This window comes from Natrix helvetica (assembly GCF_964273705.1).
Source record: "Natrix helvetica genome assembly, chromosome: 1".
Lineage (NCBI taxonomy): Eukaryota > Metazoa > Chordata > Lepidosauria > Squamata > Natricidae > Natrix > Natrix helvetica.
In genome coordinates, this window is record NC_138548.1 from 193,327,832 (window position 1) to 193,354,274 (window position 26,443).

The 26,443-nt window shown below is 39.2% G+C and overlaps 1 protein-coding gene across 1 annotated transcript in view; it reads right to left on the bottom strand.

The window, feature by feature from the left end:
• Positions 1–466: 466 nt before the first annotated feature.
• The window catches only part of LOC309389230 (complement C3-like), a 73,258-nt gene continuing 47,281 nt past the window's right edge, over positions 467–26,443 (bottom strand). Inside the window, exons 27-40 of the mRNA XM_081947345.1 lie at positions 21,545–21,640; positions 20,250–20,400; positions 18,498–18,661; positions 16,284–16,442; positions 13,741–13,891; positions 11,344–11,398; positions 10,271–10,358; positions 9,639–9,728; positions 7,954–8,059; positions 5,333–5,422; positions 5,090–5,173; positions 3,803–3,886; positions 2,189–2,324; positions 467–764 (exon numbers count right to left, since the gene is read on the bottom strand). Coding sequence (XP_081803471.1) covers positions 623–764; positions 2,189–2,324; positions 3,803–3,886; positions 5,090–5,173; positions 5,333–5,422; positions 7,954–8,059; positions 9,639–9,728; positions 10,271–10,358; positions 11,344–11,398; positions 13,741–13,891; positions 16,284–16,442; positions 18,498–18,661; positions 20,250–20,400; positions 21,545–21,640 — 1,596 coding nt within the window. The 3' untranslated portion in view covers positions 467–622. The remainder of the gene's footprint in view (positions 765–2,188; positions 2,325–3,802; positions 3,887–5,089; positions 5,174–5,332; positions 5,423–7,953; positions 8,060–9,638; positions 9,729–10,270; positions 10,359–11,343; positions 11,399–13,740; positions 13,892–16,283; positions 16,443–18,497; positions 18,662–20,249; positions 20,401–21,544; positions 21,641–26,443) is intronic.

Sequence of the window (26,443 nt, forward strand, 5' to 3'; positions counted from 1 at the left end):
ATATAACTGTGAAGAACATTAAAGAGGGGATAGCTGCAATCATCAACATTTCTTTTATGACCTAGATATGAACTTGTGATGCAATTTGTAATGGATGGAAAGCTGTATGCATGGGAGAGTTATATATGTGCATGCCTTTGCAATTTGCAGGAAATGACAAAGCACTTTGAGTATTGCCTTGGGTGGAAACTCAGCAAAATGCAGAGATCTCTATCTATTCTGTTTAATGGAATAAAATTACAAGGAAGTAAATTTATATTCTGCATTGTGTGGAGCTGTGCCACCTAATCCTCTCCCTCAACTTTATTAATCCCAGTTAATATTGATCCACTAACACATTCATCCATCACTAAAACAGTACTTTATAATTTTCTCTGAGAACTTCAATTAATAAAAGGATCAGACAAACAAACAAAGAATAATCCTGAAATATCACTGCTTATTAACAATCAACAGGATACCAAAGTAATAACTCAATGATTTATTTTATGTAGAAACAATTTTGAAAAGCAGAGCAAAATGATAAAAAACTAAAAAAATCAAGAGGCAAAATAACATATATGTATTGGCTCAAAAATCTGTCTTCTGAGAATTTTCTTCCTATCATTGATTCTTCTAAATTTTAAGTAGGACAGCCAAAAATTGTCAGTGTGTTGGACAATTGAGCAAAGTCATCGCACAAACTCTGGAATTCATCATCCTGGCATTCATCTTCATTTGGCCATCTCTCAATCCAGGTGTTCTTTGTAATGAGGTAGGAAAAACTGGAAAGAGAAACAGGATAGTTAAAAACAGCCCTGCAGAGAAATTAGTTCAACTGTCTCCAGTTGGAATAATGTGCTGGACTTGGATTGAATCCAAATATAGTTTTTAAACATTTCATCCTATGAATATGACATTTTAATTTTTATTTCGTTTTTAGGGGGAGAAAAGAAACTTTTCTTTTTCCTTAAAATCTGAATCCTGAAACAACTGAATTCTAGAAAATTCAAATGGCTCCTGCCGTAAAACATGATTGCTACAACAATGGAAAAATACACCCTTGTGTGTTGCAAGATTTGGCAGTATACAGTACAGATATGATGAATGAATGAATTCAATTATAAATCAGTTCTATCTCATAGATTGCTTCTCCCCAGTCTAAGACTTTACACATTTCAGTTGACATAAATAGCAGAAAATTGGATCTGAATGCTAAAGGTGTATGCCGTCAAGAAAAATTTAGAAGTATGTTTGTGGAACCCAAACGGAATGAAAAGAATGGCTCCCAGCTAGAACTTCTCAAAATCAACCAGACAAGGAGAATAAGAGATGCATCAGGCTTGTGATAGTTAAGACAATCCTAAATTCAGGGAGACTTTAAGAAGTTTGAAAAAGTGTGAACAATCCTTATGTTGCTTTGAAAGGTTAAATCACCCAAGCAGTATTTTGATTTTCTTCAGGAAAATCAGTATCAACCTTAATCTTTCCAAAAGCACCTAAAGCACAAGGTACACGTTCCTAAGGATACAGTGATAATCTATCAATTTTCTTTCGTGTATATATTTGAGTGCATAGAAAAGAACAACTAGATGCAACCATCCCCCTATTGAACTATCTGTAAAAACAATGGTGGAAATAATTCAGCACAAAGTGAAAGGAAATGATTGGACTAGTAGGTCTGGGCTGCAAAAATTTGGGCAACCACTACTAGACAGTAACAAAGACATGCAGACAACTTTTATTCTTTGCTGAGTGAAATGTATAGATTCTTGCAGGCCTGAACTGGAGGAACTGGGAAATTTGTGGTTGTGATAGAAAAGACTCATCCAGGCAAGCACAGCTGTTCAGCAGGACATAGAGCATATGGGCTGTGTGGCTTGAAGCATCTGGGCAACAGCATTAGATATTCCCAGAGAGATTTTGTTGGGCAGATGGTGCTATCCATACACGAAGGAATCTAAAAATCCTAGTTAAGGTTATTCCACAGTCTTCCCTACAATGTTATACATAACCTACACAAGTGGCATCCAATACATCTGAAGACGAATGGCTATTTTGATATTAAAAGATTCAGGTTATGATTGCTCTCAAAGATGTAATACAACATTCTAGGGTACTGTAAATATATTGTTAGGGGTTCTGTGGATTTGATAGCAGCAAAAGTCTATAAAGGTTTAGAAAATTAAAAAAATAGTGAAATACGTACTCATCTTTCATGGGCCACAGGTCACTGCTGAGACCCCAGATCAGATAATCATTGTCCAGCTTCAGATTCAGAGCCTCCTGGCATTTCCTTTGACTTACATACTGGCGGGCCTTTGCTTGTGGAGTTCGGTCAGTGCCTGCAGAAATTAGATAGAATCTGAATAAATATTTCAAAAGGGACATAGTCTTACATTGGAAAGTTATGTTAAGTGACCAGAGAAGAAGGAATAGATGCATTTAGTGGGTGCATTGGCCCTTTCTTCAACTTCTGTTGGTCCATATTTATCACCTTGGGGCAAACAAACCATCTTCTCAGCTCTACCTTTTTCCTCAGAGAGGCAACACAGATACTGCAGCACCTGATCCTGAAAAACCAGTTCCCTATCTCAGTACTGGATCCCTTTTCAGGCTAACCTCATCTGTCTGCGGATCATCCGGGGAAGATTCCTATCAACAGAAGTGAAAGGAAGGCCACTTTTGCAGAGGGAAGGAGGCCCATTGACAGCTCCCCCCCCCACCTTACAACAGATCCTTCTCACACTGGTTGGCGGATCTTCTGATTCACTGGAGCAGATTGATCAGGATACAGAAAACTGGTAGAAAGCTAAAAATGGCTCCTTCCTCTTTTTCTGATGTAACTCATCCCTAGCTCCTCATCCTCATGGACAAAAAATCCTTATTTGAAACAGAAACATCCTGTTTAGAAAAACCCTACGGTGAGCTTGAATTACAGTGATAATGATGAGGAGTAAGATGTTTCCTCTCTTTAAAACACAGAAAAAGAGTGGAGAGATCAGTTTAAAGGCAGGCTCCTCTTACAAGCAAGAGTTCACCAGACCTCCACCTGTTTCGGCATCCTTACTGTAACCAGAAGTTTTACAAGGGAGACTTTGTTTTAAGAAAGCAGACCGAAATCCCCTTATTCCTTTTGATAATTCATCATGAATAAGGGAAGTTTGAAGGAATTACTGAAATGCATTTGTGAGGATGATGAATCCCAAAGTGTTACCCAAAAAACTGGGAAATATTCAATCATGCACATTTTGAGAGAACTTCTACCTGACTGCCAATGGGAAATACGGCACTTTACTGTTCCATAGATATGTGAGCTTCTGTGCAATAAAATATGTCCCACTGACAAACTTGAGACATAAGGTTTTTAAAGGCTGCCCTCTTTTACATTTTTAGAGAACTATAGCATTCTCAATCCTGAAAAATTCTGGGAAACACTTAAGATGAAAATTCAGCAGGTAGGTGAAGTTATCCCAATATCTCGATAACTCCCATGCTGTTGGCCTTCTCTAGAAAGCTTCAAGAGCTGGCTTCAAGCCCTTTCTGATACGTTTAGGGGTATGGATGATATCAGCTGGATTCAGCCGGATCTGTTTTTGCTCTTTATTCTTTTTTCCTATTCCTTTAGTAATTTTACTATATTGCATTTATTATTTTGTTTGATTTTACTATACATTGCTCAGAATTAAAGAAGACTGGGGTGGCACTTAAATTGAATAAATTAAATCAAATCAAATTAAATAGATTAATGCGAACTTTCAAATAGGGTTCAAATGAACTTTCAGATTTAAAAAAAAGGTTTGTTTTAGGGGGAAATTCTTACCTCTTTTAATAACTTCTACAACTTTCATGACATAGATATCATTACCGTCTTTTTCTTCTATTCGAAGCAGCTTGGTTTTGTAGACTTTTAAGAACAAAGACAGAAACAATACTCATTAAGACAGCTGATTATTTATTCACCATGACTGGCATAATCAGAGAGGCACAGGTGCTGCTAATTGTCTGTGGAGATTCCCAACCATCCAGGTCCCAAAGGTGATTTTCCAAAAGGCAACTGGATTTCCTGTCTTACCAAGAAAGTCCAGCTGCCTTTTGGAAAAGCACCTTTGGGACAGGCACTGCTAACCTTTCCACCTAGACTATGGGCACTTCCAGGCTGGATCCTTGTGGCAGTCTAGAATCCTCCAAGTGAGGCCGCTGAGTACTAGCTCCACTGTGTGGGGTTCATGGACGCAGGTTGTGTATTTTCTCTTGAGGTGCCCTGGTTCTATGAGTGTGATGCTATTATCAGTCATGTGAGGTAGTCCAGACAGGACCTATGGCCAGATGGACTAAAATTACTTTCCTTTCCCTTTTACAGCCCAAGAAACTAGGAAGGGTTTTTGGGGAGACATTTGCCCCACTTGAATTCCTTTTGGGTAGGCTAAGCTGCCCCTTGTCTAGCCATCTCCCAAGGCCATTCCCAGATACCATTACAGGTTTGTTGGACGGACCTTGGGAGACAAGAGGAAGATCTGCAGCCTACCTAGGCAACGGTTTGATGAGAGGCAGCTCAGTCTTTGTGTTTCAGAGGAGACCCTCCCTAGTTTTCCAGAGACTAGAAGAGGAGGATGGGAGAAATACTTCCAGTCTTCACGAATCTGTTTCATGTAACTTTATGCTAAAGATCCTGCTAATGTGCCTAGTTGCTCTTCCTGTCTGGACTATCTCAGAGGGCTAAGTTTCCAAGAAGTCCTTTCCCCATTTTGTGAAAACTTTCACCTGCCTCCATTTCACAGCACTGTAGTGCTTAAACTCTGAGTTTTGAAGTTGGGGCCATGCAGATTTGAGAGTGAAAACAGTGTGTGTGTAGAGCATGGAATTGCTTTCTGAATCTCGGTGTTTTGGCTCTTATTCATTGATCCAGATCTATTTCTAGGAGCCCTGAATTGTTATGCTACACTGGAGGGTCATATCATATCATAACATATCAACAAGCAGCACCAAAATTTATTATGAATAAATTCAAATTGGCTACTCCAAATCATGACTTCTTGATAATTGGAAGTAGACCATTAACAATGAAAGGCACCACTACATTATTAATAAGATTCTACAATATAAATACCATAATCCACATTTGGCTCGCAGGCTTTTTGAATTCGTAACTGAAGATCAATATTTTTCTGCTGGTTGAGCAAGGAACAGGTTTCTTCAAGAACGGAAAAGAGAAGACAGCATGTCATGAAATGATTATTGAGGTTGCATGTTCTCATTTAAAAGATATTGCTAGGGGAAAATATTCCAAATCTTCCCCAAATCTTCCATTTTGTTGCTCAGATACAAACTTTACTCATTTATTTCAGCATACCTTCTGCACATCGGCAGATGTTACCGTGACATATCCTATTGAGAAGGCCTGTTCCTTTATCTGGATGGTAGAACTTGGTACATTTTTCATCTAAAAGAAGAATTAAAAATTATGTCCATACATCACATTAGGAAGTCTAGGATGATTATAGTTATAATTATTTAGAAGAACAAAGAGTAACCCATTTTTTTCAAAGAGATTTCCAATTTGGGGCATGTCTGACCTGACAATTCAATGGAAACTTATCAAGAATGTTGATTGGCTGATTGAGTTTTGTTAAGCATTTACCTGAGAAGCACAGAGCCCTACAATGCAATAAGAAAAGTAAGAGAAAATATCCCATTATATAATGGAGTTAGGAAGTTGGAACATGGACATCTGCAGAATTCTGCTCCTTTTGTCAAATGGCATTGCATTGGAAGTTTTGGGCATGCATGCAATGCCACAATTAACATACAAAAGGGGTGGGACTTGTGGTGTTTTACATTTGTCATCCGCATCCCCCTTGATGCCTCCTGTATATGGCACGTTTTGAAGGATTTAAAATAGACTATAGGTAGTCCTCAACTTATGACCACAATTGAGTCCTAAATTCTGGTCATAAGTCAGTGCTGTTGTAAGTTGAATCTTCACATGACTAGACTCAATTTTATAATCGTTTCAATTATGGTTGTTAACTGAGTTACTGCAGTTGTTATCTAATCACATGGACATTAAGCAAACCATGTAGTTGTAAGTCTGAATCCAGTTTATCAAAATGGAGGTTTTTTGGCAGAAGACTACCTGTATCCATGATTCTTATGGTCTAATAGAAAACCAATGCCTTCTAGTATTAAAGTCTCCAATTTTAGGGAGCTTCTGTGCAACATTACATATAATACCCTGGCTCTGGTAATACCAATACCAATGCAGAGTATTATTATAGTCCTCACATAGTGATCACAATTGGGACTGACAACTTGGTCGCTAATCAGAAAATCATGTGACTACAATTGACCTTATGAACTTATTTCCCCTTCGGTTGTTAAGCAAAGAGATGCAGTTGCTACATGAAAAATAACACGACTGTAACTTACAATTTTACTTCGCACTTCCAAATTGTACAGTATTGTGGCAAACAAATATGTATGCTAGTTTCAAAGTAGCAATCACATAACTGAGGGATTCTACAATGGTTGTGAATGCAAGGATTGGTCACAAAGTTATTTTTAGCACCATTATGCCTTTGAACAGTTGCAGTGTCCCATGGCCGTTGTGAGGACTACAGATGCCTTATAAGTGAGATTACAGGCCAATAGTTTTCCATTTTCACTGAAGTTAAGAAGAATGAGATCAAAATGGGGACAAATTGACCCTCCAGGTAAATTAGGTATCCTTAGGACGCAGCAAGAAATCTTAGGGTTGCGTCTATATGCAAAATCAGTGCAAATGCTTTGTTCAGCAGAATGTCTTGAATGAGCAAATCCTTTCCTGAAATTAAAGCACAATTCATTGATCTGTGCTGCCAACAAAACTGAATTAAGAACTGGGCATGGGTGATTCTCGGTTTTGGTTTTTCAACTTTGCAAAAATGATTGGTTGGATTGGAATTTTTTAAAAAACAGTTATTTTATATTTTAAACAGTTATTTAATATTTTATAAATGTGTATGCATCTGGAGATTTTCCCCGCAAACAAATGTCTTTTTGGAATGTTGCCTACTGTGTGTGTGTGTGTGTGTGTGTGTGTGTGTAGCTGCACTGAAAATGCTATTCAGAAATAAAAATGATAATGAACTTTCAAAATACTAATTAGAATGGCAAAACTCTTCCTCAGCCATGATAAGCTCAGTTTCCCGAGTCTCAGTACCACTTTTCCCACCCTAAGATGAGCATCAGGTTGCCCACCAGACCAGAGCAAAACAGAACCTTGGTGTCACTGTGGCTTCAGAATGGAACAAGTTGCCACACCCAATTTGCCATGGCCAACTTACTGCATCCAGCTCACCACAGGACTACTCACTGTGGGACAATTCAGCAATTCAATTTAATTATTTCAAATAATTTAAAAATTATTTTAATTTTTGTCATTCACATTTCATTTTGTCAATCCTTTTGCATCTTTTCTTTAATGATTCTATTCTACCTTTTCTTTGATATTAGTGTAGCTGTTGCTCCGTGGCGTTGTGCTATGGTGAGTTGGCTGCAGCAGGTTGGCCATGGCGAGTTGGCTGCAGTGAGTTGTCCTAGACCCCTCTAGCTTTGTTTTCTGCTCCTCAGGAGGCAAGCAAAGGAAGCTGCCAAAATACTGTACAGAGCTCTGTGTCAATAACTTTCAACGTTCTCAAGTGATTTACTCTTCACTTCAGCCTTTATAAAATGGGTATATTTCATAAAGTATCAATTATTGTTGGGCATTTTTGCCTAAGTTTGCCAAGCTCCAGTATGTTGAGTTCCTTGGAAAGAGCCAATTTGGTCTAATGGTTAAGGCACCAGGCAAGAAAGAAGGAAACTGAGATCAGCTATGAAAGCCAGCTAGATGACCGTGGGCAAGTTGTTCCCTCTCAACCTGATTCACTTCACAGAGTGGTTGGTGTTGAGAAAGTAGGAGGATGAAGGAGTGTTCAATACGTCTGCCATTACCTAGATTGTAGTAGCTGTACACCTTGACTGATCCTGGCTGAATGAAGCCAACTTCAAAATGCTTGTGAATCTTAAATTCCAGGCATTCATCCTCAGAGTGGGAGACCTGGGATGGAGAGAGAAGATAATTTTGTGAGTGCTCATTTGCCCACGGAAGTAATAAGGATTTTTCAATATACTGTAAGTTCCATCTGTATAACCAGAGATGCAGTGGAGCAGGTGGAAAAGGATGCTGTATCTGCCAACCAGAAATGGTCAACATTCCATCAATTCAAGGCCTGGTAGTTTTGTGGACAGGGTGAGTTCCTGTCACTGTGCCATACAAACTAAATAAAATAATTATGAAATAAATAAAATAAAATCTGTATAATTTCAAAGAAACTACTTATTCCAAGTTAGGTGCTCAAATTTGACCCAATGATTGAAGGATTAAGTTCTGTAAGTCTGTCCCAGTTGTGCAGAATAAAGGTTAACAATGAAAAAGGTTCATATATGGAGTGGAGCAGCAGGTTGAAATACTGATCAAAAGTTAGAGTACTAAAACACTTCTGACATATCTTCCTTTTGTTAATTAATAAATTAATCTATTTATATTTCATGCTTCTTTTTTTAATATCCAAAGTTCCCCCAGTGCTGTCTTCCCCATTTTGAGTCAGCAGAAAACTAGATTGGCACAAAATTGGCTTAGCCCATTGCCAATTCCCATCCTGCCCCTGTTGCCCCTCTATTAAATCATGACAGTCACTGGACTCTCCTCCAAAGGAATAGGAAATAATGGCTAATTACACAGGCGTTGAAGATCCCCTTGAGCAGTGATTGCATGAAGGGGAAAATACAGTTTCGGCATGGGTTCAAGGAAAGATCCCTTCAGTCTGTCTTAACCAGAAACTGTGAACAAGATGCAGGAACTATATAGAACAGAGTTCCCTTGAGCCATTCGGAACTGGGTTGCGGAAATGTCAGGCGAGTGTGTGCGCATCCTCACTTGTGCAAGCAGTGGGTGAGCATGTGTGTGCATGCTCCATTTGCGTGTGCGGTATGCATGCATGCATGCCACTTGTGCAAATGGAGCTGTGTGTGCTTCAGATTTCAAAATGAATGGAGTGTACTGGCTCACCCATGCTTCCCTCTGCCCAAAATACCCATCTGCCATTTGTAAGTCAGGCTATCTGACAGATGGCAAGATATGCTGTTCTAACTATCCACTGAACCTGTTAGGGGGAGTGACTGAGGTTGTTTCCAAAAGACAGATGGTGCTTGGTGGAAGGGAAAACAAAACTCAAGGAATCTACCAAGGACAGTGCCATTCACCATCCTCATTATTATGTCAGAATATAGATTGGTAGCATAATTTGGACTAGCATATGTTTGCTGACTCAAGGACTGGTGGCATCCACATCACTGCAATCATGGGAAACAGACAGGAGATAGTACTACATTTATCCATATGGATAAATATGGCAAATATGTGATATTTAAATGTAATGTATTCCAAATGCAAGAGATTATTATATCTTTTTCTTACTAGATATATGATCTGTTACAATCAACAATGAATTATGTAGATTTATTTCGCTGAATATTCATACTATTTTTTTTCAGTATAACACTCTTCCGTGTTTGCCTAGCAAACCAAATAACCAACCATGCAACTACTCAAAGAAATTGATTCCATAAGTATTTACCTTGTCTAAGTAAATGATAACAGCTCCTTTCTGAGCCATATTATTGTCCATTTCAAACTTGGAGATATATCTGTCGACTCCTTTCGAAAGCTAAATAATGAAAGGAAAGAAAGGATGATATTTACTTCATGAGTTGCAGATGATTAAAAAACATGGAATTGCAGCCATTTATACTGGCACTGTGTTATATTTATAGCAAAATCTGAGAAACTTTGAGACAGCCAAAAAGGGTTTTAATATTAGTAATTTGCCAAAGAATTCCACACAACCTTGTACAAATCAAATTCTTCCAACAGTCACATTTTGGGTCAATATAGAAATCACTGCTTAAAGTCAACCCCCCAGAAAGTTAAAATAGTTAAAAATTAAAATAACCTTGACTAGATTCACGAAGTTCTGCAGAATCAAGTCTTTAGTACAAGACTTTGATTTTTTTTAAATAATGCCTTTTATGTGTCATTGAAATAAAATTCAGTATCTTATTGATTCATTTACTGGTAATGAACATTCATTCATTCTCTGTGCAGTTTTAACCATGTAGGCAAGTGATTAACTATAACACGTTCTCTAATTCAGCATCTTCAGTGAAATACAGAAACAGCCATTTCAAGCCCCATGCAAAGCTTGCCTACCCTTGTAAGGTCTTCAGCATCAGGGAGAAAACCAGTCAGCATAGAAACATCAATTATTGTCATTGTAGAATCAACTTCTCCCAGATACCTAAAATCAAGAATAAAGAAAAAATGACCAAAGATGGATTTCCTAGTTCACAAACAATTTCCTCTTCATTGCTATGAGGGCAGTTCTGGATTTTTCAAAATGTTTCATCTTGAAGGAGAGAAATCTAGCTATCAGAGGTGAGTTGTAGGCTGTACACCCCAGTAAGGGCATACCGGAGCCAGCCTGGAGCACCGGATACCATTCCGGTACGGTGCCCGCCTGAGGTCCTTGCCGGTCTTTTAAGTCTTCTGCACAAGCGCTCTACTGAGCAGCTGGAGCGTCGCGGAGGATCGCTGAGGCGCTGCATGTACGCGCGCGCTGCCTGCTATGGACACATCTTATAAGCTGGCACTTGAGCCACCGCAATGTATGTGCTCCTAACTCCCATAACAAAGTTCATGGAAGTTTTTGCAAGGTTTATGAATTTGGGTGAAAACTGAACAAGAAGCATTAAGGCATAAAATGGAATGTATTTTTTGTTCTTTAAATGGCAAAACCAAGGTGAAGTCCTATCATTAGTCTTACTCTATAGTTCTCTCAAGTCCAGCTTAACATCTGATGGATTCATGAACACGTTTGTGGAATTTTCCCATCAACATTGAATAAATTTGCCATTACCTTCTCTTGAATTATTTTTCTCAACTTGTGAGTCTAGCCTACAGTTCTAGAGTGCCCTGGAGGTTTCCCATTCATGTACTGGCCATTCAGCTGTAGCATATTGCAATTTCTACATCCTTAAATCAATCTGAAGGACCTGCGGTGACTTAAGTCTTGCTCTTTGTTTCATCCACCAACAACAAAATGTTACAAATTAGGATGGTGCACAGAAAACAGATAAAACAGATCAATATATAAGCAGAGATAGAGTGGAAAGCTGGGGAAAGTATAACTATTTTCTTGAAAAGTAACACAAGTGCTTCCCCAAGTTATTACTCCAAATATCCTGTTACAATCCAACCTTTTCTTTAACATTCAGCATTCTTACCTAGTGCAGATTTTGAGCTTGAGGGCTCCCTTGGCTCCCTTTGCCTGTTTTAAGTCTAAAAATTACAAAAGAAATGGGAGAAATCAGACAAATTCTTAGCAACTTTTTTAAGTGAAAAGTTTGATTGTCCAACTGGCCATAACATCTTCTTGGAAAACAAAGCATTAATCTAATTGTTTTTACTTTCTATTTCTATAATTGATTGGGTTTTGAAAGAAGTCTTGAAAGAAGTAAATAGGGAACGTTCAAATCTAGACCAAAGTGTGTGAGTAGGAATTTTCAACCTGGGTGTAAAATGTCTCTCATCCATCATTTTGCAAGAACCAGATTCATGTTTTCTCTTTACATCTACAGTAAGTGCTATGGCACATGTATGTTTGTGCAGTGTTTGTGTGTGTGTGTGTGTGTGTGTGTCTGTGTGTTATTCTTTATCCTAGAAAAATAGAAAACTGGTGGCAGAAAAACTGGTGGTCCATTGAGTCTGGGGTTTTTGTTTGTTTGTTTATTTTTAATTGTATTTTTTTACTTTTTGTTGCATAATGGATATGTGTTTATCTCAAGCATATTTAAATGTAGTTGCTGATGATTGACCTACTACCTCTGCTGGAAGCTAATCTTGAAGTAATACATTCCAACATTACTTTTAAACTTACCTTCTGTCAGTTTGAGGTTATGCCCCCTGTGTTGTTGATTTTTTTCTTAATATTGAAAATACTTCCTTCTAGAACCTTATTCAAACTCTTTATATATTTAATGATTTTGATCATGTTCCCCCTATCCAGAGGTGGTATTCAGCTGATTCAGACTGCATACCAGTAGTAACGATTCTACGCAGTTCGGAGAACTGGCAAATTGCCCCACTGGCTGGCCTGCCCACCCCGCCTTGCCCTACCCCACCCTATATACAATAGTGGGCTGAAATTGCGGAAATCTTTTGGGAAAAGTGTATTTTTGAGGTTTGATGGCTAATAACACCACTTCTTTTTGCAGTAGTACCATAAAACTATATATGATTGGAAAGATAATTTAATCAAGAATGTAATGCAAAAAACTTTGTTCAATTATCTGTATTCTATGAAAAGTTATAGCCAAATAACTAGAAAAGGGAAGCACAACTTGCTTGGGTTGATATCAGGTAGCTTTTCTTTATCTGATTGTGGCCAATGAGCATGAGTGTTTAAAGAGCCAATCACGTGTCATCTTGTTTTGGCAATGAGCCAATCAGATCACAGTATGATTCAGTTACTGATGTCATGTATTGAAGCTGAGAGGAGGACATTGTCAGTGTGTTATGTGATTGCTATCAAGTTGGTTGTTACAACAATTCTCTCTTAAATAGTAAGGCTACAGCCTATCCTGCTAAGTTCATGCCCCAAACTCTGGAATTCCTTCTGCACATTTTTTTTGACAGCTCATTAGTGCCAAGATGCACAACATCAATATCACAATCCTATGTAGCAGTCTTAACAATATACCTCTTCTTTCTTCTGGCTGCAGAACCAGGCAAATATCTCAGCCTCTTTCAAAACGTGCCTATTCTGTCCTAAATAGACACCTCTTACAGTTGTGTCACCAACCAGAAGGGTACCAAATCATGGACCACAATGCCCTGCCCTGTAGAGTCGTTATCATCACAAACAGCTGAATCTGCCATCTCAGTATCCCTTTTAAGTTTGGCAGGGACATTATAACTATTATGCAGGGATACACCCAAAGCATCTTCTTCACTGCCCTTCTCCTGCAGAGTGTCAGAGTAGTATCCAAGCTTAAGAAGAGTACCAGCAGCAAAACAAGGGTTGTACTGAAGTATTATATTAAGGTATTGTAAGGAGTAAAAATATTAACCTAGTGAGAGTTGCCTTGAACTGTGAGATAAGAGGCATATAAATTTGATAAATAAAATTTGAGTTCTGCAAATGAAAAATGAGATGCACTTGTACTAGTGCCTCAGAATAGTTCACACTTATGAAACCGGTAAAAAATTCATTGACATGAATTGAAAGCAGTCAAAAATCTCTGCAGTTAATCTCTGGAGTTTCTAAAATTAAGAATGCCATTAAGACATTTTTTTTTGTTTTTTAGCATATTTTATCTAAAATTTTAAGAGTTAGTGCAACTAGTTAAGTGATAACAGAACAGTGGAGACTTAGTGGACAACAAGAGGCCTTCTGGCCTATGGCTATTAGACCATCTGTCCAAATCCCAACTAGTTTGTTGACTGCAAGTACTGGATCTCAACTAAGTATGGTTAATGATATTATTTCCTATCAAATGAGAGACTTTTTTATGAATAAATAGCAGAGAAAGCTTGTTCCACATTGAGATTCTAACATTTTAATCCCCCCCCCCAAAAAAAACCTTCATTACAATCTACTAGTTCTAGGAAAGCTAACTTACTCAATTGGACATTTTCAACAGAAACATCAAGATGGAATTTGCTGCAAACATTTTCATCTTCCCGCAATTGTGCGTTATAGAACGTCAAAATTGTCATTTTTGCTTTTCCATCACCTGATGCTGACACAGTGAAGTCTTCATTGAGTTTGGTCTGAAAAGCAACCAGGGTTAGTATGACCATCAATTGCAGTTCCTTGGCTATTTTGCTTTTATTTGATTGCATTTGTTGTAACCTGATATGAGATAGAGGTGGAACAGATTTCAAAATATAAAAAAGACCAAATCAAATATTTGGATGAAGAAACAACATTATATTAAGAAGGGATCAACAAAATCAAATCATAAAGAAAACTCATTTCCTTCCACTTTCTGAAGTGGAAGTTTCATTCCACTTTACAATGAAAGTAAAATTAACCAAATTATTATGCACCAATCTTTGCAATTTCTATGTATGTGTAACTTCATAGTAATATAATGTAGTAGAATAAATGGATTTAATTTTCTGCAATAGGAAGGTATAAATATAAATTATATATAAATTATGAGTGGTGCCATTTGATAATTACATTATATTTGCATAATAAACTTTCAAGCACCTGAAATCTGTGCAATAGAGAAGAGATTAAAATTCCCTCTTCTCCCAACAAAGTGGAGGGTAAAGCTTCTTATAAAAAGGTATTGGTTATTTAGAAATGGTCCCTTAGAGGCCATTGGTGATAGCTGGAAGAAAAAGCAGAGAGGATCCAGTTGTAACTGAGAGAAGTGTGTATGTTTCTTAAATCAAGAATTCCCAATAAAGGGGAGAGACTGTAAGGGCCATTGCTATAGAGAAGGTAATACAAGTTGTTCTTGATGTACAACCACAGTTGGACCAACATTTTGATTCGACCCAATATTATGACCCTTTTTACAATGGTTGTTAAGTAAATCACTGCAGCTGTTAAGCGAATATGGTTTCCTCAACTGACTTTGTTTGTCAGATGCCTGCTGGGTTGAAAAACACCAATCCAGAGAGAGAAGGCTCCCTGATGAGTGACAGCCATGTTCACAGGAAGTCCTCTTTTTTCAACTTACTAACAGAAGGAATCGCCATTCATTTAGCTTATATGACTCTCCTGGATCAGGGAGAGTCCTAGAATTACCCCACAAGACCCTCCATACAGCAGTGGTCTGCAAATAGTTTCAGGAGCTGGTGAGCCATTCAGCTGGGGGGAGATGGGACAGGCCTGCAATCACTTATTTGTTGTTAAAGCAACTGTTTTGGAATTTATTTTTCAAATGGAGAATAAGTCATTTCATTTCTTAACCAATTTAAGGGATTTTATCTGTATTAGTTAAAAGAGATTATCTTTAGTCACAACCTGTTACCCCTTTTTGAGGCACTTGTGCCATTTTTGAGACTATTGTTAAACAAAAAGAAAGACGGTTGTTGGAGACAAGCTAAAATAAGGAAGCCTAGAGGTGGTTTTATTTAATAATCTGTAGCTTTCGATAACTTTGTTGTGGGTGGCTGATATTCCCCAATCTTTATAAATTCTGATTGGCCAGGGAATGGATGGATGGATGGATGGATGGATAAATAAATAAATAAATAAATAAGTGAGTAAGTAAGTAAAAGTAAGTAAGTAAGTAAGTAAGTAAAAGTAAGTAAGTAAGTAAGTAAGTAAGTAAGTAAGTAAGTAAGTAAGTAAGTAAGTAAGTAAATAAATAAATAAATAAATAAATAAATAAATAAATAAATAAATAAATAAATAAATAAATAAATAAATAAATTCTTTGACCATTAGAGGGAGGTAAAAGGATGGGCAAAATTGAGTTTATTTTTAGAAAGGTTTTTGAAAATTCTCTACAGAAAATTATTCAGTTTTAGACCCACTAGTTTCTAAAGATGTAAATGATATTGATAAATGATATTAAATAATGATATTTTTTTTAAAGTTAGAGGGGGAATTATTTGTAGAAAATTATCAAAGCACTGATGCAATTTCACAAATATCTGACAATGTAAAGGACTTAACAGCAACTTTGGAATACAAACCTGACACCAATTTTTATTACGATGATAGCTTGAATACAATAGAAATTTTCCTCTCAGAAATAGAAAACAGCAATAGATCGTTTTAATTTTATCTTCATGTACTAAGTGAAGGTATTATGAAGTGCTCCAAAAGTCCCTCAGAGCCATTAAAATCTCTTTCCTAGGAATAGTTCTTGGAATTACAGACACAATTTCGCAATATTGTCTTAAATACAGCCTTTTGCAGCTTTGTGTGAGGAAAGGGAAGTCATTTAAAGCTACATTGTATGTTTACAAATAAGCTAGTAGTCTTAAGCCAGTCTCCCCTGATCTGATGCTTGAACATGGGCTAATATCCAACCGCCACAATTCCAATAGGGAGAACTGATTTGGGTTTTCTTTCCTGTTTCTTTAAATTCTGTATAGTTTTTCCCAGTTCTCGAAAAAAGATGCATTTGAACTTGAAACTGCAAAATAATTATTTCCAATTAAAGGAGTAATAAATACACTTGCTGAAATACTGTACCTCTGCTGTCCGGGCCAAAACAGCATTGTTACTATCAATTCTGTAGTTTAGAGGTAGTTCTCGTTCTGGCAGCTTAATAACAATATCTAACTTTAAGTCATTATAGATAGGCTTCTGAATCTGATATTCAGCAAGAGCTTGAAACCCCACAACTGTTGCCTGGAATGGGAGAAGGAAAAAATAAGATTGTTTGTCTTGGAGTGTCTCACAAAGGAACTGAAAATAGAGTGATGTAGTTTATCAGAGAAATAAATGTTTGACACATAGGGAAGAACATGGTGATGGGGCTTGCTGCAATAAATACCCAAACTATCTTTCTAATTTGTACAATTGTCTGTTAGACCATTTGATCATAAATGAGAAGATTGGTTACAAACTGAATGAGTAAACAAACAGTGGAGGGTTGACTTACATACACACACATACATCTTTAAAGAGCCTTTTATCTGTAGAACTAAAATATCTATGACAATAGGAAGTCTATGGATGTGATTTCCCTTGGTTCCCTTAATTTCAGTATGGATGAAGGACATAAATCCTAGATAATCTTCATGTAAAAAATCCTTTCAAAAACTATTCTTTGTCCTGCACATCAAAAGATTCACACACTTGCCTGCTAAACAAGTAAACAATTTTCTATCCAACCACCCCAACGAGGCTGTCGAAGTGATGTCCCGGTGTCTGGAAGCCGTCGGGGTCTGGATGGGGGACAACAGACTTAAACTCAACCCCTCCAAGACTGAGTGGCTGTGGCTACCGGCACCTCGGTTCAGCCAGCTGATTCCATCGCTGGCCATAGGGGGCGAACAATTGCCCCCTGTGGAACGGGCGCGCAATTTGGGCGTCCTCCTTGATGCCCGGCTGTCAATGGATGACCATGTGGCAGCCGTGGCGAGGGGGGCGTTCCACCAGGTTCGCCTGGTGCGCCAATTGCGCCCCCTACTGGACCGGGATGCCCTACGCACGGTCACTCACGCGTTGGTGACGTCCCGCCTGGATTACTGCAACGCTCTCTACATGGGGCTGCCCTTGGGACGCGCCCGGAGACTGCAGTTAGTTCAGAACGCAGCCGCGCGGGCTGTGATGGGGAGTACAAGGTACTCCCACGTAACACCTCTCCTGCGCGAGCTGCACTGGCTACCTGTGGTTTTTCGGGTGCGTTTCAAGGTGCTGATTACCATCTTTAAAGCGCTCCATGGCACGGGACCTAGTTACTTGCGGGATCGCATCCTCCCACATACATCCCTGCGGCCAATTCGCTCACACAGAGAGGGACTTCTCCTGGTGCCGTCCACTAGGCAATGCCAACGGGCGACACCAAGGAGTAGGGCCTTCTCTGTGATGGGCCCAACCCTCTGGAATGACCTCCCCCCCGACATTAGAACCACTACTGACCTCCGCTCCTTCCGGCAAAAATTGAAGACTCACCTGTTCCGATTAGCAGGCCTGGCATAATTACAACTGTCCCTCCTGGCAAATGTATTAACTGGTTATTTTAGGGGTATTGTTTTTAACTTATTGTGTGTGTTTTAGGGGTTCAAAATCCTATATTTATATATATTGCTTTGTACAGTTCTTTTAATTCCATTTTTAACCTCCTCCATTCCAACTGTACATATTCAATTTTTATTGTATTTTGATATATTTTGCATGGACTGTACACCGCCCCGAGTCCCTTTTGGGAGAGGGGGCGGTCTAGAAGCATGAATAATAAATAAATAAAATAAATAAAACCACCATGTAAGCATACCCCCTGATCTTTTCTCAGCACAAAACGTTTTCTCCTATGGATGTGCTAAAAAAAAGCTTACAGATGACTAAAATGGAACCTGTGCTTTCTTTCAGTCTATCACAGTTAGTCAAGCCCTATAGCACTTATTCAATGCCTTGTTCTAACTGCTGAGTAGTATACAAAGTACAGTCAGAAAAACACTCCTTATTCTTTTTCTTTTCTTTTCTTTTAGTGGGGGGAGCTGCTTCTCTGTAAAGCTTCCATTCGCTGTTTCTTGTCTTATCCTTAGGAACAATGGAGAATAAATCCACAGCCTCTTCCTTGTGACAGAACTTCAAATATTAAAAGACTGTTATAGTGTCTTGACTTTGCCTTCTCTTCCTTAGGAGAAACATGCAAAAATTCAAACTATTGTTTTGTTTTAAGCAGCCTAATTTAAAATAGAGCTCAGATTAAAATCTGACAATAAAGCAAAAGCTCACTTGGGTTTGTCCATATGTTCCTCCATAATAGTTCTGATTGGTCAGCCATCTGACTACGGCATCGGTCTCCTCAAATTTCTTCATTTTCAGCAGGGCCAACAAGGCATAGGAAGTGGCTTCAATGTTGTGGGTGCGAGCGTTATGTTCTTCCCAACGATTCCTTTCTAAAAAACAGCACAGAAACAGAATTAAGCCAAACAGATGAAAATATTGGTTACTTACCTTGAAGGTGACTTTGCATCGATCCATCTTGTGCAGCAATAGTGCCCATTCCTGGATTGGGAGGCCTTGCTCATGGTCACTCCTGTCTAGGTCACTTCCCAGCTGGACTACCTCAATGTGCTCTATCTTTGAAGGTCACCCAGAAGTTACAACTGCTCCAGAATTCAGTGGTGTTGCAGTTTCAGGTGCTTTGCCCATATCATATTGTTTTGCCATGGGAATTGCACTTGGTCCATTTTCTTTCTGTATGCAATACAAGGTGATGATTATCACCTTTAAAACATACATGGCATACAACCAATTTATTCGGAGGACTGCCTCTCCCTAAAGGTGCCATGTTTCCCTGAAAATAATACAGGGTCTTATTTTCTTTTGACCCCCGAAATAAGCACTTGGCCTTATTTTCGGGGAAGTCTTATTATTTTTGAGGTCCTGGAGGCGGCGAGCGTGGTCACCTCATGGCTGCTGCCTGTGTTGCAATATTTTTGGGGAGGACTTATTTTCGGGGGTGGGCTTATTTTAGCGCATGCACTCAAAAGCCTGATTGGGCTTATTATTCAGGGAGGTCTTACTTTCAGGGAAACAGGGTATCTGCCATTCCACCAGATTTGGTAGGGTTGCCCTGCTCCAGCTCCCTTACCTTAAATATCACTATCTAGCAGGACCTAGAAAGAGTATCTTTTCCATAGCAGTGCCCACCCCGCAGAATGCTCACCCCATGGCATCTGGCAGGCCCCACCCTTCTAGCCTTTCGGAAAGCTGAAAAGACTTGGTTTTCCTCCCAGGCACTGCAGTAGCACTGCAAGGGGGGGACCCAGGGGATTCTACTTCTTAGTGGACCAGAGAATGTTGGTTGAAGTGCCAAGTGTTCATTTTACTGTTGTTTTCATTTTTATTATTGCAGTGAATGGCCCAGAGTTATTTTTCATTGAATGATGGTTTAATAATATATATTTATAAATAATATAATATTTATATTATAAACCAAAAACCAAAAACAAAGCATGTCTCAAATGTCATCTGTATAATCACCCTGTCTCCCTCTCCCTTCTCTCACTCCAGCTCTTTAAATCCATTTATCCACTCCATGCATCTAATGAAATGAGCTGCAGCTCAAAAAAGTGTGTGCTTTTTAAACTAACAGAGCTTTCCTCCTACAGTAAATAATTTGGAAATTAAAACTACACATTTTCTGAAGCTGAACTAGCCTCTGAGTAGAAATACATAGAAACAGTCCTTTAGATGTTTCTGGTAAAAATAAATAAATGGTTTGCCACAACTTTCTTCAGCCTTCTGCTGGGATGAACAACTGGCAGCCTATGGAAAAAAGATCTTTACATCTATTTTTACTTATATTTTTTTTCTACTTGACCAGGCAGCTAGAAGCAAACTGATGCCACTTGCATATGGCTCTTGATGTTATTTTTGGACACTGCCATTTCTAAAAATCTATCCATTGTGTTTCATGTTCCAAGCTAATCTTTCAAAACCCAAACACACCTGGTTTCTTCTATTTAAAATATATTTTACCTGTTGATGCTGCCATGAGTACCCTGTCATCCTTGAGTCGGTCTGCAGCAGCCAAAGCATACGCTGTGAGGGCTGTAGTGTAAGGCCTTTGCAGGTTCTCGTACTTTTTGAGTAAATAATCTGCAGCCTTGTTGATGCTGCTGCCTAGAATCTAGAAGTGAGGGCAGAGGAAAGAGAATAGAATAGAATAAAATAACAGAGTTAGAAGGGACCTTGGAGGTCTTCTAATCCAATCCCTGCCTAGGCAGGAAACCCTACACCACTTCAGACAAATGGTTATCCAATATCTTTTTTAAAACTTCCAGTGTTGGAGCATTCACAACTTCTGGTGGTAAATTGTTCCACTGATTAATTGTTCTAACTGTCAGGGAATGTCTCCTCAGTTCTAAGTCGCTTCTCTCCTTGATTAGTTTCCACCCATTGCTTCTTGTTCTACCCTCAGGTAGAACAATAGCTATTAGGAATGTTTGGAGGACAATTTTAGGCATCTCTATGGAACATCATTTCCATGAGGTATGATTGGTTCCCTCTCAGTTGTTTTTCTGAAAGGCCCCCCAAAACATGGCTTTGTCAGTGAGCCTGAGGACCACAAATGGAGATGAATCCGATCAAGTGGTTGATCTGATTGTGCTGCTGCTGCCATGGGGATGGGGGAGTGGGGGGTGTAAGGGTTATGTTGTAAGCTGGCCAGAGTCACCTATTTGTGGGGTTCAATAAATAATAAAGTGAATGTGTGCTGCCCTCTTCCTGCGTGTATGTTTTACATGCTAGTAATGCACGTTTAGTCATAATATGTGCAATTTTAAGTTTTTTGCGCAGGAAGAGATGTAGAGGATGAATTCATTAGGAATGTCTTCAATGGGGGTTCCACTAGAGAATATCTGTAAAACCTGCAATACTGTGTGATCTACTTGGAGAAACCCTTTCTGCACAGATCTTTCTAAACGTGCCTTTGAGGAATGCTGGTGATAAAAATTACACTGCAGCAGTGAAAAGGCTCTTTGATATTTACAGATCATTAACTGTTCTAAATACCTTGCTGGCTTGAAAGTGTATGTGTATTTTTTAAAGTATCCTTATTGAACTGATTATTTATTTTGGTTTCCTTTGATTTGAAATGAATAAAGTATAAACCACAGCAATGCCGGCTAGGCTACTTTGAGATCCTGAAGGCTTCTAATACCTAACCTGGGGTCAAGAAGGTGGGAAAATGAAGTACTATGATCAAAAAAAAACCTACAGATTTGCTCATATTTTGGCCCCCTCATGCCACTTCCCATTATAGTGTCACATACATTGATATGTTCCTTGCAGATTGATCTGGATTCCAATAATGAAATCAAAACGAATGCTGTTAAAGATGCCTCTGGTTCAGCACCTAAAGTTCCTCCCTAGAAGAAAGCAGTGGGGAGAAAAGAAAAGACCAAAAAAAAGATAAAAGTTAATGCTAATAAATAAACACTTTTCTGTCATTATTCATAGGGGGTACCATGGGGGAGCAGCAAAGAGTTAAGGGATTTTTTGTATCTCTTGACTGCCATCTACATTTCACCATTCAACTTGCATTGTTGTTGAAGAGTTGGAATTTGAGAAAACATTCAACTTTGTATATCCGTATGGGAGCTATAAACTACCCTAACAACATTTTGTGAGGAGAAAAAGAACAAAGGGCAGCAAACTCTGTGAAAGGAATTTTCTGCCAGACTGTCTACAGAAGAACAAGTATTTTGTCATTTTAATGAAACTTTCGATTATTTGCTTTCAGCCACGCATGGCCTAGGCAATTTCAAGACTTTATACTCCGAAGCTGATCAGTTGATGCTACTTCAAAAAAACAAAATAAAATTCTATATATGCCAGAATTGCAGCACTTTGTCTAAAGAGGACCAGAGGGCAGGCAAAGAGCAAAATTGGACAACTTGCTATGGCTAGCATCCACAGCCAGCTTGTCACCGCCAACTCCCCTTTGCCAATTTGCTGCCACCAAGTTGCCGCAGGACAAGTCCACATGATCAACTCACTACAGAGATAACTCATCACAGGCAGGCGGTAGGAGAACCAGGCAGGAGGGGGAAGCAAGCAAGAGGGTGTGCAGAACACAGAGCTTTATTTTCTCAGTAAGCCAAATCTTACCAAGGCTACCCTTTTTGCCCTTCATCCTGCTTCTGCTGAAAACACTTTATATTTCATATCCCAAAGTCCTTGACTTGGTTTATTGAAAGGAACAGTGGGAAGAGCACGATTTGTTTATACAGGTGCTCTTTTGGAGTATTATCAGTAGCTGGACTGGAGTAAAGAGAAAGCCTGGACTTGAAAGATCATAGTGAATTTGTTTGAAATTTAGCAATAAGCCTTGGATGGTTTAGTGGCAGTGTTTACAACCTGGAAAAATGGTGCAACATGAAGAAGACAAGGGATTAACATTGCAAATAATTATGTTAGATATTCAAAAAGTTCTAATAATCACAGAGAGAATTGGCAAGAGATTTGAAATTATAGAACAAAACATAGAAAGAGTGGAGGGAAGAGTTGAGAATATTTACAAAACAACGATGAAATTTGAGGACAGAGTTCAAAAAACTGCAGAGAAATATGAACAGAGTGATAAGAAAATTGTTGACATTGACAGCAAACGGAGAGTGGAGGGAAATGATATGTGTGAATTATTGAAAGGAGAGATCGACGAATTCGAACTTTATCTCAGACTTCAAAATATAGATGAAGAAAGGGGAGAAAATTTGGCAGAAATAATGAGAGTAATTTTGGCAGAAGCACCAATGATAACCAAAGGAAAGATGATGTTAGGAACAGATGGAGGGTTTCAACTCTCTATAAGATATGGAATGAACAATAAGTTGCTAAGAGAAGTCCACATAAGACCTATCAAGAAAACACTTAGAATACAGATTCTACAAATGGCAAGAGACATTGGACTGCACTACTACTGGATGATACAGGATGATGAAATGAAATGTTACAATAAAATTAAGTTAAACTTAGTTAAACTTTGAGTATTATCTATAAGACAAAGTAATAATAGTTATAGTCAAATAAATGATTAACAATGATAATAATGCATTTATATATACTAGATTGATAATATGAAATTTTATATAAAACTACAAGTGGGACTATGGAGATGAGGTTGAAAAGCTTTTTTATAAAAGATAACCAATTTCATATAGAATAGAATATAAAGAAGTAATATCATTGGATGATTTTAGGACAATGTAATGAAATGCCATAATATAAATTTACTTTAAATTTAGTTATGCTTCACATAAAAAGAATGTAATAATAACTATATTCAATAAATGTTTAATAATCACAATAATTGTATGTATGTATGTATGTATGTATGTATGTATGTATGTATGTATGTATGTATGTATGTATATATATATGTGTTTGTGTTACAACCCCTGGAGAAGCCTGTGGCATAGTGGTTAAGACTCTTGCCTAGTGTATAATACAGCCCAGGTTCGAATCCCAGTAAGGGCATGGCTAGCTGATGAGAGCTAAATAGCTCGAAATGGATCTATACTAGTCTCCCTTTATTTTATCAGCACAAATACAATATATATATATTGATGATATTAATAATGGAAAAACATAGAATTGGAAACTATTAAAGAATGTTACCAATACTAGAATAATAGAATAACTTAGAATAGGATATAAAAAATACTTCACTATTGGATATATTGAAGATGATATAATGAATTATTATAATATAAATGAATTTATATTTAGAATACCTTGTTTAAAATGAAGAAACAATAGTGATAATTAAACAAATGAAGTATTATAAAAATAATGTATACAAATATATTTGATTGATAATATGTGGTTTTAGATAAAGTTTAAATGATGACTATGGAAAGGACGCATAAAAACCTTGTAACCAACCGACACACTCTATGTAATTGAAGATGTTTTTATGTTATATGTCTTGTTTGTTTATGTTTGTTTTAAAAAATTAATAAAAAAGAAAAGAAATGGTGCAAAACCAGCAAAGGTCAAGAACTGGGGTGCCCCTGGTTTAGATGAGCTGCATAGATTCTGGTTGAAATAACTAACAAGCTTGCATGCAAGCTTAGGAATCCAAATGAATCAGGTTCTGGAAACACCAGAAAGTGAAAAATGACTAACAACTGGAAGAACCTTTTTGATTCAGGAAGATATAGAAATGGGAAATAAACCTGAAAATTACAGTCCAGTCATTGCCTGCCAACAACATACAAATTATAAATTACTTACAGGCATTATTGCAAACCAAATTTATGGATATCTAGAAAACAAGGACCTGTAGAACAGAAAGGGTGCTGCAAAAATTCAAAAACAACCAAAGATCAACCAATTGTTGATTGATAACTGTTATTGAAGAATTCAAAGAAAAGACAAACAAATTTGTTCATGGCCTGGATTGATTATAAGAAAGCATTTGATTCTGTTCCACACAGCTGGATTGAGAAATGCTTAGATGTTTTTGGAATTAGATGTCTGTCTGTTTGGATTTGAAAGTTCCACAAGATCTTGACCTGTCCATTTTCAAGTGACTTCCGGGTTGCTCGGATGGTCGTTTTAAGCGCTCTGAAGGCTTCAGGGAAGCCTCGGGACGGTCCCTGAACAGGCACGAGACGTGCGTCTCCATCGCCCGGGCGCGGATCGCCTCCGCTGCGCGGCGCCTCAGGCTCGGCATCCTTGCACCGCTCCGCCGAGCCTCTGCGCACTCGCCAGGCCTTCACATCACTGCCGCCGCTGCCGCCGCCACCGCCGCTAGGACGGGCTCGGCCGAAGGGAAGTCCGTCAGGCCTCGGCCGCGCCGCCCTCGCCTCCTCCTCCTCCTCCTCTAGCCGCGCCATCGCAAGGATTAAGGTGAAAGGGGGAGGACAGGGAAAGCGAAGAGGGCTTTGTTGTCCTCCTTCTCCTTCTCCTCCTTTCCCCCTCCGGCTCGAACGCGGCGCTGGGGCCCGGCAGGCAGCGAACGAGTCGGAGCCTGCCGAATGGAGGAAGAGGGTGAGAGGCGGGTCCTGTGAACGGCGGCAGCAGCGGCGGCAATAGTCGCAACTTGGCGGCGGGCTGCCCTGGCTGGGAGACAAAGGAGGGGAAAGGCGGCAGGCAGCCGAGTTGCGACTATTGCCGCCGCTGCTGCCGCCGTTCACAGGACCCGCCTCTCACCCTCTTCCTCCAGTCGGCAGGCTCCGACTCATTCGCTGCCTGAGGCGCCGCGCGGCGAAGGCGATCCGGGCCTGGGCGATGGAGACGCACGTCTCGTGCCTGTTCAGGGACCGTCCCGAGACTTCCCTGAAGCCTTCAGAGCGCTTAAAACGACCATCCGAGCAACCCGGAAGTCACTTCCGGGTTGCTCGGAGGGTGGTTTTAAGTGTTCCGAAGGCTTCAGGGAAGCCTCCGGACGTTCCCTGAAGCCTCCGGAGGGCCTCCGGGGTCCGGGGGAGGCTCTTTTTGCCCTCCCCAGGCTCCTATAAAGCCTGAGGGCGAAAAAAGCATGCAAAAATGGGCGCGTTGTGCGCGCATGCGCACCGGGGGATGCATTGTATTATGGGTGCGGCACACCCGCACACGACCCCCCCACGCTCCCCCACTTGTGGCACGCGAGCCAAAAAAGGTTCGCCATCGCTGGCCTATATACTCAGATGTTGTCTTAACAGCTCTTAGGTTCTTGGTTAGGACTTATACAATAATACAATAGCAGAGTTGGAAGGGACCTTGGAGGTCTTCTAGTCCAACCCCCTGCCTAGGCTGGAAACCCTATACTGTTTCAGACAAATCCAACATCTTCTTAAAGACTTCCAGTGTTGGGGCATTCACAACCTCTGGAGGCAAGATGTTCCACTGATTAATTGTTCTAACTGTCAGGAAGTTTCTCCTCAGTTCTAAGTTGCTTCTCTCCTTGATTAGTTTCCACCCATTGCTTCTTGTTCTACCCTCAGGTGCCTTGGAAAATAGTTTGACTCCCTCTTCTTTGTGGCAACCCCTGAGATATTGGAACACTGCTATCATGTCTCCCCTAGTCCTTCTTTCTATTAAACTATACCCAGTTCCTGCAACTGTTCTCCATATGTTTTAGTCTCCAGTCCCCTAATCATCTTTCTTGCTCTTCTCTTTCTAGAGTCTCTTCTCTTTCTAGAGTCTCCACATCTTTTCTACATCGTGCTGACCAAAACTGAATG